Consider the following 15,325-nt stretch of genomic DNA (forward strand, 5'->3'; position numbering starts at 1 on the left):
ATCTCCCAGGTTAAAGCGATTCTTCTGCCTCAGCCTCCCGAGTAACTGGGACTACAGACATGCACCACCATGTCCAGTTAATTTTTGTATTTTTAGTAGAGACAGGGTTTCACCAGGTTGGCCAGGCTGGTCTCGAACTCCTGGGCTCAAGTGATCTGCGCGCCTTGGCCTCTCAAAGTGCTGGGATTACAGATGTGAGCCACTGTGTCTGGCCAAAAAAGAGCGTATTTCTTTACTAGGGTATCATAGGCAAGGATCCTCTTTATTCCCTCCTGGAATATTCCTCTCCCTCAGGATCCTTGCATCTTTTCTATTCAGCAATATCTTTTTCATTCAAGTTTAGGCCCCACCTCTTTAAGTCCAATCTTTCCAGGGACCACATAGATAGCTAATCTTTTATGATGGTATAAGATGCTAGGTGATGGTATAAGAGGGGGTGTTGGACCAATAGTTTAAACAAAGAATGTGGAGGAGATAACAATAATATCACAGCATTGAAAAGGACTTGAAAAATCATTTAAATGAAAAGACTTTTGTTGATCGTGAAGGCAATGTAAGTCAAGTGTGAGGCAAGATTGTTTTAAAAGCTAATGAATTCTTAGGCTGTGGTTATGTTAAGTATGGACTTCTAATAATAGGATTAGGGGTTATAATTTATTTACATAATATCACTAGACCCTACATTTTTGTGCTAGTCCAAACACACCCCAAGTATTATTCTCATTTCTCTTTTAAGAATATTGACAAACTAGAGTCATCAAGACAGGTGGCCTACAGACCATGTCATAGGAAGAATGGCTAAGGGAAGAGGGATTATTTCACCTGCTACCACAAGAGTTTGAGGGGACATAATGGCTACCATCAAAAATCTAAAGGGCTAGTCTGTAGAAGAGAAAGAATTGACTTATTTTGTTTCTTCAGCTGGGAAACTTAGGACAAACAGGGATTTATAGTTCTGCTTAACACAATGAAATTTAAATAGAGCAAGCCAACAATGAAATGAATTGAGACAGAAAGGGGTGGACTAGAAATAATAATCATCTCCCATGGGTTTTATAGAGGATATTCAGCATTGGTTGAAAGGTTGAATTTATATGATCTTTGAAGTCCTTTCCTGTAAGATTCTATAATTCTAAATTAATCTTCCTCTATAAACTGATGAATAAATTAAGGTCTGGAGATGTTAAGTGATTTAGCCAATACTAGAACTCACTCTCAGTGACTGATAATCCAATGCATTTTCCATTGAAACTTGCTTCCTCTCTCATTGAGGAAAGAGAAGGCACCAAAATATATGGGCAGAAGGAGTCAGTGTAATATTGAGAACTAAATTATTCCTGATACCTAGGTACATATCAGGAAGACTCTGCACTTGAGAGGTTCGATGACAAAAGAGATGCTAGTGATCCCTTTTCCCTGGGGTGATTTGTCTGCCCTGAGGCCATTTTCCACCCTGTCTACTCACAGTGACCGTGGCCAACAGCCCCTCAGGCACATTGGCCACAATGATGCCAATGAGAAAAATGATAGCCTCCAGCCAGCCATAGCCCAAGAGAAGTGACAGCACAAAAAAAGTGACACCAAGGAAGACGGCCACCATAGTGATCAGATGGATGAAGTGTTGGATCTCAGCAGCAATAGGTGTCTGGCCAACTGCCAGGCCTGACGTCAGGGAGGCAATTCTGCCCATCACTGTGGAGTCACCCGTAGCAATCACAATACCCCGGGCGGTTCCTGTGGATGAAGCAGGAGAGGGCAATGTGATGTTGTGATAAGAAGTATAGATATTGGTCTCTGTCCCCACTTCCTGATATAGAACTTCTAAAACCCTTGAAGATAGGGGTGCTAGGAGAATCTTTTGTTCTAATATTTGGTCTCTGACCCAGTTCTGGACACAGATCTCCTAAGACCTTTGTAATTTCTTGAATGATAGGAGCGTCTAGACGTAGAACTCTTAAATGCCTTGGAGTTTCCTGGGTGATAGGAGTATCTTTGTTCTAATGAGGTGACTCTTTGTGGCTTCCTGGATAGCCACAGGATGGGGCTGGTCACCAGGGCAGATAACCATGTGATTAGAGAGTTGGAACTTGCAGTTCATGGCCTGACCTCTTTGGAGGGGAGGAGGGATGAAGGTTGAGTTGATCACCAATGGCCAATAATGTAATCGATTATACCTATGTAATGAAACATCCATTAAAAACCCCACAGGACTGGGTTTGGAAAATGTCTACATGTGTGACCATGTGGAGGGTTACTGGAGAGCAGCCTGGACAGGATGTGGCACGGATGCTCCTCCATGCCCCTTCCCACGTGCCTTGCACTATGCATCTCTTCCATGTGACTGTTCATCTGTATCCTTGTAATAGCCTTTATAATAATGGGTAAACCTAAGTAAAGTGTTTCCCTGAGTTCTGTGAGCCATTCTAGCAAATTAATCAAACCTGAGGAGGGAGTCGTGGGAACCCCAATTTACAGCCAGGCCAGAACCTAGGACTTGCGATTGGTGTCTAGAGTTAAGGACTGTCTTGTGGGGCTGAGCCCTAACGTGTGGGATCTGATGCTATCTCCAGGTGGATTGTGTCAGAACTGAATTGAATTATAGGACACCCAATCATCGTCCTTTGGAGAACTGGTTGTTGGTGGGAAGAACTGTCTACATGTTGGACACAAAAGTGTCCTGTGTTCAGTGTGAGTGTAGGAAAAAAAAAAGCTGTTTCTTTTTTTTTCCATCAGAGATGGTCACCCAAGACATGCCAAGTCTGAATTGAGGAAGCTGTTTGGTTTGGTTCCTACAAAGAGGAAGCTGTCAATGGTCAAAAACGAAGTGGAGACTCAAGGCCCTCTGAGAGGTCATTATGTTCTACTCTCCTCATATTTAGTTTATACAAATAAAGGTCTTCTAGTCTGAAAAATCTCTGAAGAGGTCTCACAGTTCTCCCGAAACACCCAATTTTATTGCCTAATTGCCTTCACTGTCAAGAAGGCCTTTATTATACTTAATCTGAGTATCTTCTATTGCCTATATAGTTCTTATATTTTCCTCAGCAGCTAAGGAGTTTCTAGATCCCAGGAATAGTGGTGACCCTTCTGGTGGAGCCCTATGTTCCAACATCCCCTTATCCCCTAACCCAGTGGTTCTCAACTGGAGGCAATACCTACCCACCAACCCCCTTCCCCGGGGACATTTGGCAATGCTTGGAAACATTTTTGGTTGCCACAACTGGGGTGGGAGAAGGCTGCTACTGGCATGCGGTAGGTAGAGGCCAGGGATGCTACTAAACATCCTGCCATGCACAGGACAGCCCTCCTGTCCCGCACAACAAAGAATTATCCAGCTCCAAATGTGAGTGGTTGAGAAATCCTGCTCTAACCTGCACCCCCTCCCTGCTTTGCTGGCTGGAGCCAGTCTGACCTCTGCTGGGTAGCATGGGCCATAACAGCTGGGCTTCTGTGCTTATGAGGTCCCTCTTTCCTCTCCACCAGCACCGCCCCAGTCAGAAGGGCAGCTTGGACGTCATGTTTGGCTTTACACACACATGATGCAGGCTACTCACCTTGAAATGAGGGGCACGACAAAAGTTTTTTCTTAAAGTAATTCTTCCTGCTTTACCATAATGACTGAAATTTCTACCATTAACACCAGAGTCAGAATCACTCAGACAGGCAGCATATCACCGAAACTGCATTTATTTTAAAAGCAGAAAGACTCAGGGCTGGAAGTTCAGCTTTCTAAATTACTAGCTCTTTTCAATGGGGCAAATTACTTAAACTCTGAGAGTCAGGCTTCCTCATCTTTAAAATGGAATGAAAGCACTTACTAAACTATTTTTAAGAGTCCAGAAGAAGGTTAGGCACATCATAGGCACTCGAAAATTAGTTTCTTTCTTCTCATCATTTAGATGAACTTAGGGATTCCAGTAGCACCAACATAGAATCATGCTTGTGACTTAGTAGGGGCAGCTCTAATCTGGGAGCGCCCATGAACATTGTTGCCCGTGGTGGTCTCCATTTTCTAAGGTTGTCTTTAGCTGTATGAGTCTGAGAGCAGGGTACTACTCAAGGAGCAGACAGGTCAGGTCAGTGTTTATGTGGAAGAGGAATCCTGAAAAGGTTCCCAGGCCGAGGCATTCTATAGATGGGCTTCAAACTGGTTGCCAAGGGCATATATTTGGTCCTGTGGAATGAAGATGCTGAAATACTTGAGAGATGCTGAGGAGTTTTCTATTTTGGGTCGGGTGGGGGAGGGTGGGTAGAGTATGGTGTCACCTACATATATTTTGTGTCATGGTTTAGTCTAGTTCTTCCGTTTTATTCCTTCTGCTATGGTTTCCTCACAATTGGAGAAACGGGATTTAATAATGAATCTCAGTGTGTCTAGAGAAGGGGATGGGTTGATGTCAACCTCGGGGAAGGCTGAGAAAGCCAAGCATCCGGCACCCCAGGCCAGACTGGCTCCTTCATACACCTTCCATATATTGCCAGAGAAATAGCCTGGGCTCCCTTGAAGATGCATGAGAGTTGCTGAGAAATTCCTCAACTGAAAGTCCTTTGGCCCAGCTCCTTCAACCTAGCTCCACCTTCTTCGCCACATCTTGGGTTTTGTTAGTCTCCTACAAAACCATTTTCTATCTAAACAGATCCTTGCTTCCCAGTCGAAATGCCACCACCCACTTTCCTCCATACGCTTTATCTGAACGTGTACTTAGTTGATGAAAACCCTCCTTTGTAAGGATAAATTTGGGCTAATTTTTTCCTAAAATCTAATAGTAGGTATCTAGTGTTTTGGGGGAAAGCTTGCTAACTTGCTTCTGTCCAATCAATTTTAAAACACTTTTGGCCGGGCGCGGTGGCTCAAGCCTGTAATCCCAGCACTTTGGGAGGCCGAGGCGGGTGGATCACGAGGTCAGGAGATCGAGACCATCCTGGCTAACATGGTGAAACCCCGTCTCTACTAAAAATACAAAAAAAAAACTAGCCGGGTGTGGTGGCGAGCGCCTGTAGTCTCAGCTACTTGGGAAGCTGAGGCGGGAGAATGGCGTGAACCCGGGAGGCGGAGCTTGCAGTGAGCCGAGATCACGCCACTGCACTCCAGCCTAGGAGACACAGCGAGACTCCGTCTCAAAAAAAAAAAAAAAAAAAAAAAAAAAACACTTTTAATATATGTATATTATTTTCTAGTTGGATTCTTTCTCATAGTCTATTCTGTCTTAACATGACTCTTCTTCTTAAAGGTATTTTCAAATTAAATAGTAATCTTTCAGTACAGAGTAGGGACTGTGGAAGAAGCATGAGCTATGGAGACAGACCTACATTAGAATCCCTGACCCGCCTCCTTTCTATTGAGCTGTACTCTTGGATATGGTGCTTAATTTCTTTGAACCTTAGTCTGCCATGTGTAAAACAGGGATAATATCTGGTATTGTGCACATTGTGGGAATTAGAGATAATATTTATAACATTTAACAAATACTATGCATTCAATTAAAAAATAACTATTTCTAGGCTGGGCATGGTGGCTCATGCCTGTAATCTCAGCACTTTGGGAGGCCAAGGCAGGCAGATCACTTGAGGTCAGGAGTTCGAGACCAGCCTGGCCAACATGGTGAAACCCCATCTCTACTAAAAATACAAAAAATAGCTGGGCATGGTGGTGGGCACCTGTAATCCCAGCTACTTAGAAGGCTGAGGCAGAATAATTGCTTGAACCTGGGAGGTAGAGGTTGCAGTGAGCTGAGATCACACCACTGCATTCCAGCCTGGGCGACAGAGAGACTCCGTCTCAAAAAAACACAAAACAAACAAAAGAACTAATTTTAGATAACTAAACATTTGTTCTTAAGCATGAATAATGGTTTTCAAGTGTGCTCCATGGAATCTTCAGGCCTCCTTAAGGGAAAAGGGCAAAGGAGAAATTGACAGAATGATGTTCAGTCCCTTTTTATGACCACTTTGCCAGAACTGTCTCCCAGTTCAAGGATTCCTAGATTCTAGGAACAAAGCGAAAGTTTAAGTGGCAAAGTCTAAGTGGCACCTCTGGTAATTCAAGTTTCCAATGCCAGTATCTTCTCTTGGATAGGGGAATAGTTAGAAGTTAGGGTTTACCTTAGGAGAAGAATGACTTAGCAGGGCTGAACAATTTTCCTCCCTTCTGTGCCATTTTCAGCTTATAGAGCATAGTCCATTTACAAGCCAAAATAATAGCTAATAATTGTAGGTCACTTACAATGTATTAGGCTTTGTGCTGGGTATTTTACATATATTATCTCAATTCACACAAAAATCTATGGAGTAACGACTTTTACTGTCATCATTGTGCAAATGTGGAAATGATGGCCTTGACCTTTCACCAGAGGTCATACAGCTCATGAGTGATGGAGAAGCTTGACTGTTACTGGCTCTTACCTACCCCGCTACCTTTAGAAGACAGTTATTAAAATCTTTATGTTTTGGTGTCTGCTTTTGAATCTATGCTACTTATGGTTTGATATTCACCTTCCACACAGTTGGTAGAAAAGAAGCAGATGTTTCGGGTCTCCAGAGGGTTCTCATGGGTGAAGTCAGGGGAGCGTGTCTGGGGTTCTGACTCCCCAGTCAAGGATGAGTTGTCCACCTGGGATGGGAGAGGGGATGGGTTGTAAGGTGAGCATAGGAAAAAAGGCAGATTTATTTACAAAGATAGCATGTCTTCATCTGGTGACCAACGTCATCATTGACAGACAGAGAGAAACACATTTACACAACGTCTATTGTCTCTAACATCAAATCTGCACTTGTAACTTCTCAAGATTCTGAGTAATAAGCTTATACTTTCTCTAACAGCACAGGTGTCTACCTTGCCATGAGATCATGCTTGGGTGCCTCACATAGCTTTCTGCATCCCCTTACCTTACATCCTTGTGCAGAGATAAGCCGGAGGTCAGCAGGGACTCGGTCTCCACCCTTGATTTCCACCAGGTCCCCCAATACCACCTCTTGTACATTAATTTGCATTTTCTCTCCTTCTCGAATTACCAGAGCTTGCTGTGGGAGGATAGTGCAGGATCATTTCCAAAACTGTTGGCTTCCCCCATCCCGCTCTTAGCCTAAAACCTCCTGTTACTGGTCTCCTTCCTCCTTACTCCCGTTTCTTACTATCACTCACCACATCATTCTTGAAGGTGTCTTTGGTAGATAGCAAATTCCCATGATGCTGTTTGCAGGGCCCTTTGCAATGTGACTTTGACGCTCTTCCCGTTAAGAGGTGGAGTCTATCTCTCTACCCCTAAACCTGGGCTTGGCCATGTGACTTGCTTTGGCCCATAGAATGAATGTGATGGAAAGAAGAGTTTAAAAAGTGCTTTCAGGCTGGGACTGGTGGCTCACACCTATAATCCTAGCACATTGGGAGGCCAAGGTAGGAGGACTGCTTGAACCCAGGAGTTTAAGACCAGACTGGGCAATATAGTGAGACCTTGTCTCTACAAAAAATGAAAAAAAATTAGGCAAGTGTGGTGGCATGCACCTGTAGTCCCAGCTGTTTGGGAGGCTAAAGTTGGAGGATCGCTTGAGCCCGGAAGGTTAAGGCTGCAGTGAGCCATGATCATGTCACTACACTTCAGTCTGAGAAGTGAGACCTTGTCTCAAAAAATAAAAAGAAAAGTGCTTTCATGCTGGGGCTTGCATTCCTGTTTCTGAGAATCCTCTGCCACCATACGAACAAGCCCAAGCTAACCTCTCTGTAAAAAGAGAGATCACGAAGAAAAAGGCTCCAACTGTCTCAGTCATCTTAGCTGAGGGCCCAGACATGTGAATGAGGTCATCTAAGACCATCCAACCCCAGCTGAGGTCAGCTTAGATCAGAACAACAGCACAACCACAGAATTATAAGAAATAGGAGTTTGCTATTTTAAGCTACTAAGTTTTGGGGTAGCTTGTTAGGTAGCAAAAGCTAAGTGACCTTCTCTAAACTCCTAGTCTCCAAAACTGCCCAAACACGTTGTCCCAAATCTCTTACCCGAGGAAGGAATTAAGTGATACCAAAGAGAGAAGGAAATCCTGGGCTGTACTATTGGAACATGATCATATTCTTGGGAAAATGTGGAGACTATTCCTTTGCAAGTTTCCAGCCCTGTGCCAAGGAACCTCTGTTTACCGTTGTATTCTTTCCAGGTACCTTTACAAAACATTTAACTTGCAAATAATTTTAAACTTTCAGAAAAGTTGCAAGAATAAAAATAGTACCAAGAACACCTACATAACCTTTATCCAGATTCACCTATTAACATTTCACCCCAGTTACTCTGTCATTTGTTTTCATCCTCTTTCTCTCTCTCTCTCTCTGTCCCCCTGTGTGTATGTGTGTGTGTGTGTGTGTGTGTGTGTGTGTGTGTGTGTGTGTATACTCTTTTCCTGAACTACTTGAGGGTAAGTTACCTACATCATGATCTTTTATCCTAAAAACTTCATGTGTATTTCCTAAGAATTAAGATATTATCTTAAATAACCACAATGTAGTTATCAATTTCAGTAAGTTTCACATTGATACTTTAATCTACTGTATTAATCTGTCAGCATTCCAGTTTTGCCAGTGGACCCAATATATCCTTTAAAGCATTATTTTCAGTGGAGCTGGAGGACATTGTCCTAAGCAAACTAACAGGAACAGAAAATCAAATACCTTATCTTCTCACTTATACCTGGAAGCTAAACACTGAGTACATATGGACACAAAGAAGAACAACAACAGACACTAAGGCCTACTTGAGGGTAGAGGGTGGGAGGAGGGTGAGGATAGAAAAACTACTTATCAGGTACTCTGCTTATTACCTGGGTGATGAAATAATTTGTACACCAAATCCCTGTGACACACAGTTTGCTTATAAAACAAACCTGCACATATATCCCCGAACCTAAAATAAAAGCTCAAAATAAAAAGTAAAAATAGAAGCATTATTTTCTCCTCTGGCACAGAATCAGATCTAGGGTTAGATATGGCATTTAGTTGCCATGTCTGTGTCTTTTTTTTTTGAGACAGCATCTCTCTCTGTCACCAGGCTGGAGTGCAAAGGCGCGTGATCTCTGCCTTCTGTGCTCAAGCAATCCTCCCATCTCAGCCTCCTGAGTAGCTGGCACTACAGGCACGCTCAGCTAATTTTTAAATTTTTTGTGGAGATAAAGGTCTCACTATACTACTCAGGCTTGTCTTGAACTCCTGGACTCAAGCAGTCCTCTTGCCTCCCTCCCCCAAACGGTTGGGATTACAGGCGGGAGCCACCACCCTCGGAATAGTTGTCATGCCTCTTCAGCCTCTTTTTTTTTTTTTTTTTTTTTTTTTTTTTTTTTTTTTGAGGTAGGGTCTTGCCCAGGTTAGTCATAGTTCACTGCAGGCTTAAATTTCTGGGTTCAAGTAATCCTCCCGCCTCAGCTGCCTGTGTAGCTTGGACTACAGATGTAGACCAGCTATTTTATTTTATTTTATTTTTGTAGAGATAGCGTCTCAAAATCCTGGGTGATCCTGTTGCCTCAGCCTCCCAGAGTGCTGGGATTACAGGCATGAGCCACGATGCCTGGTCTGTCTAATCTGGAACATCCCCACAGCTGTTCTTTGTCTTTGAGGTCACTGACATTTGAAGAATCCAGCCCCCCCACCTCACCCCCCTCCCAGACCCACCAACACTTGTCCCTTTAAAAAAATAGAATGTTCTTATTTGGGGTTTATATGGTGTTTCTTCTTCAGATTCAGATTCTGCCTTCTAGATCAGACCACTTCATAGATGACGTTATGTCTTTCTCAGGGTTTCACAGCTTTTCCAGGTACTTTTAAGGACTAATAGAGTACCTTGACCTCCTCATCACCAAACTCACTCAGCTCACTCGTCGTAGGATATAATTTTCCACGGGACTTCATCATTGTGTATTTGGCCATATTCTGCTCCTTGTCCCACTAGATCCTCCCACTCCAATCCTACCTGAGGCACCATGTTCTTAAAAGACTCCATGATCCTGGAGCTCTTGGCCTCCTGATAATAGGAGAAGCAGCCGGTGATGATGACCACGACAGAGAGTACGATGCTCAGGTAGAGCTGGGGGTGGGGAAAGAAAGCATTTATCAGTGCGGCCTTGTCTTTCTCTTCATCCTCAGAAAATCAGTTTGCAAGGGGCATGGCTGTTTCACCAGGTGTAAGAGACCATAGGACTGAGTTGAGAGCAGAGGGATAGAGAAGAATCTGAGGTGGGGCCAGTACACTTGGCTTCCTGGTGAAGGAACCCTGAGCCTTGGTGAGCCATCAGCAAAATTCCTGGTCACAGAAGGCCTGTATTTTTCTCTCCAGGAAGGCTAATTTCTGGATGGAGGGAGCGGATCGTGAGGGAGGCTGGGAGGAAGGAGATGAGGTTAAAATTGTGGAGAAGAGAAAGGGACTGCAAAGTGCTTTGGGGATCAATTGGGAAGGTCGTCAAAGAACAGCAAGTTTTTCGGGGACATTGTGCATCTCAAGGAACTGAACCAGAAGCTTTTTAGATAAAAGGTGAGAGGAACCAAGATGGCACTTAGAAAGTGCTGGGAGTATTAGGGATTTTGGTTTAGTACATTAATGTACATTTATTACATTATTATGTAATGTACATTTATTATATTAATGCACACTTAATTATATTTTATATGTGCATTATATAATGCACACTTAATTACATTGTAATCAATGTAATTAATGAATTACATTGCAATTAATTACAATCAATTACATTTACAATTAATGTACATTTATTACATTATTACATTAATGTAATAATGTTATTAGGGATTTGGGCCAGAGGACTTCAGGAGTGCTAGACTGCTGAGCAAGAGTGTCTGGGGCTGAGCAGAGATAGGGCTGGCTAGTAGTAGCTGAACAGACTCACGTTGTCTTTTGCAGGCTCCTCATTGAAATATATCTGGATGCTGTAGGCCACAAAGCAGAGAATGGCCCCAGTCCATAGTAGGAGGGAGAAGCCTCCAAACAGTTGCTTACAGAATTTGACCCATTCTGGAGTGGTGGGGGGTGGGGTAAGGGTATTGGGTCCATTTCGAGTCAGGATTTCCCTTGCCATTTGGTGGCTATGGCCCTGTGTAGAGAAGAAATAGGGTTGGATAGAGAGCTGTGAAAAGAGGAACAGCCATTACAAAGGGGAACCTGACATTTGGAGCCCCAGGACGGGTCTAGAGACTAGAGACACTTTCGGAAGGTCAGTCTGGAAGTTCTTCCTAGATAAGGTGAGGTTTTAAAATTTGCATTAGAGGAGGGATGTCATTTAGCGCGCTTACATAGGAAAGTTTTTGTTTATGGATTGATTCACAAACCTTTTTGAACTTGAGAACCTATCTTGGGTCCTAGGTGCTGAGGATACCAACTTGAGTAAGAATGATCCCCACCCTTAAGGTGCTCCAGTGGGGAGATAAATACATACAGATAATTATAATGTGCAGGGCTAATGTCATGATGAAATATAATACTTAATGTTGATAACATATTAACACCCACACTTTGACTCTCCAACTTAGAGGGAATAAGATCTAGTGTTTGGTAGCACAGTAGGACAACTATAGTTAATAATTTATTATAGATATCAAAATAATTAGAGGAGTGGCTTTGGAATGTTCCCATGCAAAGAAATGATAAATATTTGAGGTTATCCTAAATACCCTGATTTGATCGTTACACATTGTATCCTTATATCAGAATATTACATGTATACCATAAATATGTACATCTACATATCCATTTTTTTTTTGAGACAGAGTCTCGCTCTGTCACCCAGGCTGGAGTGCAGTGGCGTGATCTTGGCTTACTGCAACCTCTATCTCCTGGGTTCAAGTGATTCTCCTGCGTTCAAGTGATTCTCCTGCCTCAGCCTCCCAAGTAACTGAGATTACAGTTGTGTGCCACCATGCCTGGATAATTTTTGTATTTTGAGTAGAGATGGGGTTTCACCATGTTGGCCAGGCTGGTCTTGAACTCCTGACCTCAAGTGATCTGCCTGCCTTGGATTACAGGTGTGAGCCATGGCACCTGGCCCATAAAGTTTTAAAAAATATAAATAGAAAAGAACACCAACAAAAAACATGAATGCATAGATTCTCATTCCACTCTTGTGCACAAGCTTATATGCTTTTTCCTGTTAATGAAAATGATACTAGAACCTGCCAGTCCCCATCAGCCACTCCCCAACCTCTGCCTGAAACACCCAAGGGGCCCCAAGACCGTTTCAGGGGGTCCACAAGGTCAATTTTCATAGTAATACTAAATCATTGTTTGCCTTTTTTTACTCTCATTTTCTTAAGAGTATATAGTGGAATTTTCTGAAGGCCAACTGGCATAACATCCAACAGATTTTATACGGAAAATATTTGAGAATCTAGCTATCTTCCATTAAAAAGCAAGACATTGAAGAAGTTTGCAAAAATGTAAGATGCTGCTAATTTTTTTGTTTTGAAAAATACAGCTATTTGTCAAAACATATTATATATGAATATATGATATTGTTTTTGTTATTTTTAAATGAATTGAGAAATGCATTTTAAAACTGTCAATTTTAATTTCTAATATGGTAAATATAGACAGACGTAAGCCACATAAGCACAAGATCTTTGCAGTCCTAGATAAATTCTAAGAGTGTAAAGGAGACCTAAGGATGAGATGTTTGACCAGCACTGCCCTAAAGCATTCTTATTCTCTTATCTAGTCCTAAACTCTCTTTGGGGGTAGTTACCATTTTTAGCTTTTTCCAGGTAGTGTCCATGGAACGTGGCCAGGCAGAGGGTGAGGGGTGGGAACATTGGACTTGAAGTTAGGGGGCTGGATTCCTAGTTCAGCTTTTGTCCTGGCAGCCTCACAGTTGAAGCTGGAGACTCTCTAGCTCCTCAGGGAGCTTCTTACTCACCTTTGTCAGGTCCACAGAGTACTTGGTGCTCAGTTCTTCCAAGGTTAATTTGTGATCATCCTGAGGGGACAGTAGAGGCATTGAGGGACAGGCGGTGGCCCAGGTCATTTCCAGGGAGAGGGGGAGAAACAGACTGGAGAATGTTAGTCCAAACTGTAACTGCACCATTTTGTAAGCTCCTTGCAATTTTTTTTTTTTTTGAAAGGCAGTCACTCTGTCATCCAGGCTGGAGTGCAGTGGTATGATCTCGACTCACTGCTACCTCTGCCTCCTGGGTTCAGGTGATTCTTCTGCCTCAGCCTCCCGAGCAGCTGGGATTACGGGGGCCCATCACCACGCCTGACTGATTTTTGTATTTTTAGAGGCGAGGTTTCACCATGTTGGCCAGGCTGGTCTCGAACTCCTGACCTCAGGTGATCTGCCCGCCTTAGCCTCCCAAAGTGCTGGGATTACAGATGTGAGCCACCATGCCCGGCCTAGCTCCCCACTATTTTACAGACTTTGGTCAAAGTGAAACATTTCATGGGGGTTCGGGCGGGAGAAACAGCCTGCCTAATCACCTGACCACAAGGCAGACAAAGGCATAGTTAAAGACAAAGGCCCCACGAAAGAAACATCCCTATCACATCCTGCTGGGCAAAGGTCCAAGGAATACCATGATCATATTCTGTGGAAATAAGGGCCAAAAATCACCTCATCATGAGAACATCTTATCAATATCCTGCCAGGCAGCAGGCCATACAGCCCAGACCCCTCCTGCCCATCTCTAAAAGTACCCCAGCCTGTAAGTGGCAGTGGACTGTGGAATGAAGCTGGTCCCCCACTTCCGCAGGTGTCTACAATATACCTGTGTTTGCGGTTGAGCTGCCCTGTCTCTCTGTGTGTGTCTTTTTTTTTTTTTTTTTTTAAACCCTCTCCTTCCCTCCAAAACCTAACAGAGAAGAGATGTGGCTCTGGCCTGTGTGTTTCATTCTCAAGGTAAGATGTTAAAAATATGTGGAGGAGTGTTTTGAGAGGGCAGCTGTCAGCGCCCACTTTGGGTGACCTCACCATGACCACTTCCTTCTTCAGTTCCTCCACATTGCGCTTCTGTTTTTTCCTCTTCACCATTTTTTTCTTGTTAAGCCCCTTTTTAGGTCTTCGGCTTGGGTTCTGGTCTTGGGGAGCCACTGTCCATTTCTTTCCCTGAAACCCCATAGCTATCCCCAGAAAGAGATGCCTGAGCTCAACTGTGGGAAGAAAGCTGAGAGAGTGAGGGAAGGGGAAGGGAAGAGGGTGTGTGGGCCAGGGGGCCACGAGAAGAGAGTGATGGGGAGAGAATGAGGGAGCAGAAAGGAAGAGGCACAGAGGGAGGCGTTGGGTGGTGAAGGTGAGAGAGGGGAAGGGGAGTGAGGGAGGAAAGACCCAGCGGTCCTCGAGCGGTCCGCCGGGAGGAGGAAGAGTCAGGAGTGAGGGAGGAGGGAGGAGAGGAGTCTAGGGTGGAAGGATGAAGAGGTAGAGGTGAGGAAATGCAGTGAGGGCCTCAGGAAACAGGAGGTGAAGCTTAACCAGGTGCCTCAGTGATGAAGATGCAGCAGGGCCCACGGGCAGGTGGGAAATGCAGTGAGAGTGAGGAGGCAGAGTGAGCTTCAGGGACCTGGGAACCCCCCAGTCCCAGGCCCTGTGGTTGCCGGGGCAATGACCCAGGTCTGGCATCACAAAGGCCTCGTGAAAGTTCTAACCAAGAATCCAGAAGTCTTGCCTTGGCGATCGTCCAGGTCTGCTGTTGCAAAGGCCTCATGAAGGTTTTAACCAAGAACCTAGAAGTCTCAGTCTTTGGGTTTGAGGACGATTGGAGCAGGCCCTGCTACAGAGAGAGTTTCAGTCTGAGGGCAGAACTAGAACAAAGTTCTTGTGTGGTCCTGCAGACTTTGGAGGCTTAGAGGTATCCCAAACAGCTGACTCAGAAATAAAGCGGGTACTCAGCCAGGTGCAGTGGCTTACGCCTGTAATCCCAAAACTTTGGGAGGCCGAGGCAGGTGGATCACGAGGTCAGGAAATTGAGACCATCCTGGCTGACATGGTGAAACCCCATCTCTACTAGAAATACAAAAATTAGCCGGGTGTGGTGGTGGGCACCTGTAATCCCAGCTGCTCGGGAGGCTGAGGCAGGAGAAACATCTGAATCCAGGAGGCAGAGGTTGCAGTGAATCGAGATTGCATCACTGCACTCCAGCCTCAGTGACAGAGTGACTCTATCTTAAACAAACAAAACAAACAAACAAAACAAAAAACCATAGCAGGGAGCTTCCAAAATGGTGCAGCTGCAGTATGGACTAATATTCTCCAGTCTGTTTTTGAGACTCCATCTCAAAAAAAGAAAAAGCAGGTACTCTGTGTGTGAGTATGGTTTTTTAGTGAGGCACACTTTTCCACCAACATTGGGTTT

General features: G+C 44.0%; 1 protein-coding gene across 2 annotated transcripts in view; it reads right to left on the minus strand.

Annotated features, from left to right (window-relative positions):
- Positions 1-14,606, minus strand: part of LOC105498166 (ATPase Na+/K+ transporting subunit alpha 4) — a 38,881-nt gene extending 24,275 nt beyond the window's left edge. Inside the window, exons 1-7 of one of the 2 annotated variants that reach the window (XM_011770057.2) lie at positions 13,948-14,585; positions 12,898-12,957; positions 10,879-11,082; positions 9,948-10,061; positions 6,886-7,020; positions 6,493-6,610; positions 1,466-1,734 (exon numbers count right to left, since the gene is read on the minus strand). In XM_011770057.2, the coding sequence (XP_011768359.1) occupies positions 1,466-1,734; positions 6,493-6,610; positions 6,886-7,020; positions 9,948-10,061; positions 10,879-11,082; positions 12,898-12,957; positions 13,948-14,094 (1,047 nt within the window). In that variant the 5' untranslated portion in view covers positions 14,095-14,585. Of the gene's footprint in view, positions 1-1,465; positions 1,735-6,492; positions 6,611-6,885; positions 7,021-9,947; positions 10,062-10,878; positions 11,083-12,897; positions 12,958-13,947 lie in introns of both variants that reach the window. The other variant, XM_071082601.1, reaches the window with a different exon arrangement.
- Between the last annotated feature and the right edge of the window lie 719 nt (positions 14,607-15,325).

Source organism: Macaca nemestrina, chromosome 1 (assembly GCF_043159975.1).
Source record: "Macaca nemestrina isolate mMacNem1 chromosome 1, mMacNem.hap1, whole genome shotgun sequence".
NCBI classification, from domain to species: Eukaryota; Metazoa; Chordata; class Mammalia; order Primates; family Cercopithecidae; genus Macaca; species Macaca nemestrina.